The 3,391-nt window shown below is 46.2% G+C and overlaps 1 protein-coding gene across 1 annotated transcript; it reads left to right on the forward strand.

Annotated features, from left to right (window-relative positions):
* Positions 1 to 690: 690 nt before the first annotated feature.
* Positions 691 to 3,019, forward strand: LOC141588726 (uncharacterized). Its single transcript, XM_074410153.1, has 2 exons — positions 691 to 2,518; positions 2,823 to 3,019. Exons 1-2 carry the CDS (start codon positions 691 to 693, stop codon positions 3,017 to 3,019), a joined length of 2,025 nt encoding a protein of 674 aa, XP_074266254.1.
* Positions 3,020 to 3,391: the final 372 nt, after the last annotated feature.

A 3,391-nucleotide genomic window follows, 5' to 3' on the forward strand; every position in this document is an offset into this window, starting at 1 on the left:
CAGCAAATAGGAAAGACCATGGAAGTATACATTGACGACATGGTGGTAAAATCTAAAAAAGCAAAAATGCACATGGAGCACTTGGCGGATACCTTCCAGACGTTGAGGGAATTTAAAATGAAACTTAATCCATCCAAATGCTCGTTTGGGGTATCCTCGGGAAAATTCCTAGGGTATATGGTAACACAGAGGGGAATTGAGGCAAGCAAGGAGCAGATAAGAGCAATACTCCAACTGGAATCACCCCAGAAACCAAAAGATGTGCAGAGGCTAGCAGGAAAGGTGGCGGCCCTAAATAGGTTCATATCAAGGGCCTCGGATAGGTGCAAACTATTCTATGATATATTGAGGAAGAGTCAGAAATTCGAATGGACTAAAGAGCATGAAAAAGCATTCGCCGAACTCAAAAGCTACCTAAGCACGCCACCATTACTCGCGAAGCCTGAGCAAGGGGAACCACTATTTTTGTATCTATCAGTCACGGAAGCAGCCGTAAGCGCAGTTCTGGTTAAAGAACAAGAAGGAGTGCAGCATCCCATATATTATATCAGCAAGTCTCTCGCTCCCTGCAGAGACCAGGTACACTTCTTTTGAAAAATTAGCACGGCCAGTTATGCGCTCTTATAAATCGGGCCGTACTTTGAATCTCACACCATCCATGTCATAACCAATTACCCGCTAAAGACTATTATGAGGAAGCCTGAACTTTCAGGTAGAATGACTAAGTGGTCAGTGCATCTTAGTGGCTACGACTTGCAATTTGAACCCAGAACGGCGATAAAATCCCAAGCCCTAGCAGATTTCGTCTCTGACTTCTGCCCTGCAACTCGTGGGGAAGCAGAAGAAGGAATACTGACGATGATGGGAAGCCAGGATGGTGAGGTGTGGACCCTGTATATTGACGGAGCCTCAAATGCTAGAGGGGCTGGTGTGGGTTTAGTACTGCGATCTCCTAAAGGGGATATGATAGTGCAAGCCATTAGGTGCGAATTCAAGGCGACCAATAATGAGGCCGAGTATGAAGCTCTTATACTTGGGATGCAGATGGCGTCAGGGCTCAAGGTAAGGAACCTGAGAGTATATAGTGACTCCTTACTTGTGGTGAATCATGTGAACAACGAATATGTGGCACGAGACTCAAAGATGATAGCCTACCTGAAGATAGCCACAGAGCAGAAATCAAAGTTTAGGACATTCAAGATAACTCAGGTGCCACGAGATCAGAACGTGGAGGCTGATGCCCTGGCTACGCTGGGGGCAACCTTCCGGCCCACAGAGCTGTCAAACATACCAATTACTCACGTGTTGACCCCAGCCATCCAGAAAGAGCCAGACTTGGATTCCACAGTAAAGGGTGTACACGTGCAGCGCGTACAGGGAACCAGAATGCTGGTTTCCCCAGTGGGACAGCAGGATGCAGATTGGAGGATTCCATACCTAAATTGGCTAAGGGATGGGACACTCCCTGAAGACAGAAAGGAAGCACAAAGTTTCAGAATAAAAGCTTCCAGGTATATCATGATTGATAATATTCTCTTCAGAAAATCATTGGCAGGACCATGCCTCAGGTGCTTAAGCAAGGAGGAAGCAGAAACAATACTGCAAGACATGCACAGTGGAGAATGTGGGAACCACGCTGGAGGACGAAGCCTGTCAAACAAAATCTTAAGGCAGGGGTATTTCTGGCCCACAATGCGCGCAGACGCCATAAACCATGCCAAACGTTGTGAATCATGTCAAAAGGCGGCTCCAGCGATTCACCAGCCAGCAGAACCAATGCATCCAATTATCTCTCCATGGCCATTCATGATGTGGGGCATGGACATAGTGGGAAAGCTACCCAGGGCTCCAGGAAACAGAGTATATATGCTAGTAATGACCGACTACTTCTCAAAATGGATTGAAGCAGAAGCCATGACAGAGGTAAAAGAGCAACAGGTGATCTCTTTCATCAAGCGCAACATCATAAGCAGATTTGGGATACCATCCGAGATCATATGCGACAACGGGTCCCAGTTCATATCAGATAACACTGAAGGCTTCTGTGCACGATGGAACATAACACTAAGAAAGTCAGCCCCCAGGTATCCACAAACCAACGGCCAAGCTGAGTCCAGCAATAAAATTATTGTGGAGAACCTCAGGAAGCGGCTGGAAGAATTGGGGGGAAAATGGGCAGATGAACTACCACTGGTACTCTGGTCAGACAGAACAACACCAAAGATGGCAACAGGTCAAACTCCGTTTAGCCTGGTATACGGAGCAGAGGCAGTGATACCTTCAGAAGTCCTGGTACCCACACACAGATACGGCTGTCAAACGGCGGAGCAAAACCAAGTCGAAATGACTAGGAGCCTGGATACAGTTGATGAGCTGCGAGAAAGTGCTTACATACGTATGGCATCATATAAGCAATCCGTAGCAAGGACATATAACAAGAATGTCAGGATCAGGACCCTCGAAGTAGGGGACCTAGTACTAAGAAGGGTATTTGAAAATACCAAGAACCACAAGGCAGGCAAATTCGCCTATAAATGGGAAGGGCCATATCAGGTCGAAAGCATTGTTAAGAATGGGGCATACAGGTTGATGACCATGCACGGTGAAATCCTGGATAAACCCTGGAACATCCGTCACTTGAAACGGTACTTTGTCTGACAAAGTGCCAAGACTTTAGTGTACAAAGGACCTTTCGAAAGTCCGTGAAGCACAAACAAAAAATTTCCAAAAAAAAAAAACGGGGGTGGGGGTTAGTATATGCTTTAGGTATTAGTGTGTTTCATAAAAGGTTTTTTTTCCTTTAGTTTTTCTTTTCTTTTCAGAAAGAGTCGTTTTAAAACCGAGTGGTACAAGCTGTGGCTTCCTGGATCCAGGTGTTGCCCTGGAACACCACGAGACAGCACCAGGTAATTTGTACTACTTTGGACTTTGTAATGCTTCTACGAAGAAAGGCTTTGGTACTAATATCGGTTACTTGTCAGATGAGGCACACTTTGAGGGTCCAGCCCCTGCCATGTGAGGCCGCGAGATGTTTATCTAAAGTCAAGCCACATGGAGAGCATACGCCGAGGTAGCGCGCAGGGTTCGGCATACTAAGACCACCCATACCTTAACGTTAACTCAGTAATTCCTTAGCTAGCTATGTCGTAGATCAATGGGTGCACGCACGGATTTCAAACGTCTGGAACCACAAGGAGCGCAACACTCCTTGTTAGTCAGAAGTATTCAATGAAGGTAAGCTCTAAGTCAGCCAACCCTAGTGATAAGGTATTTCACGTCATGGGTGAAATACGTTATCAACAATCTATCGCCAGAAACAGGGGCTGTGCACCTGGAGCCAGGTCAGCTTCCTGGGTATATCTATGTGGAATCAAAAACTCCAGAAATTGGT

The sequence above is a fragment of the Silene latifolia genome, chromosome 6 (genome assembly GCF_048544455.1).
Source record: "Silene latifolia isolate original U9 population chromosome 6, ASM4854445v1, whole genome shotgun sequence".
NCBI lineage: Eukaryota > Viridiplantae > Streptophyta > Magnoliopsida > Caryophyllales > Caryophyllaceae > Silene > Silene latifolia.

What these genes read in the sequence shown, in the direction of transcription:
- LOC141588726 (XM_074410153.1), top strand. Translation starts at nt 691, where the DNA reads ATGAGGAAGCCTGAACTTTCAGGTAGAATGACTAAGTGGTCAGTGCAT. An exon ending in TACCAAGAACCACAAGGCAG is followed by an intron (nt 2,519 to 2,822) that starts GCAAATTCGCCT and finishes TTTTCTTTTCAG; the next exon opens with AAAGAGTCGTTTTAAAACCG.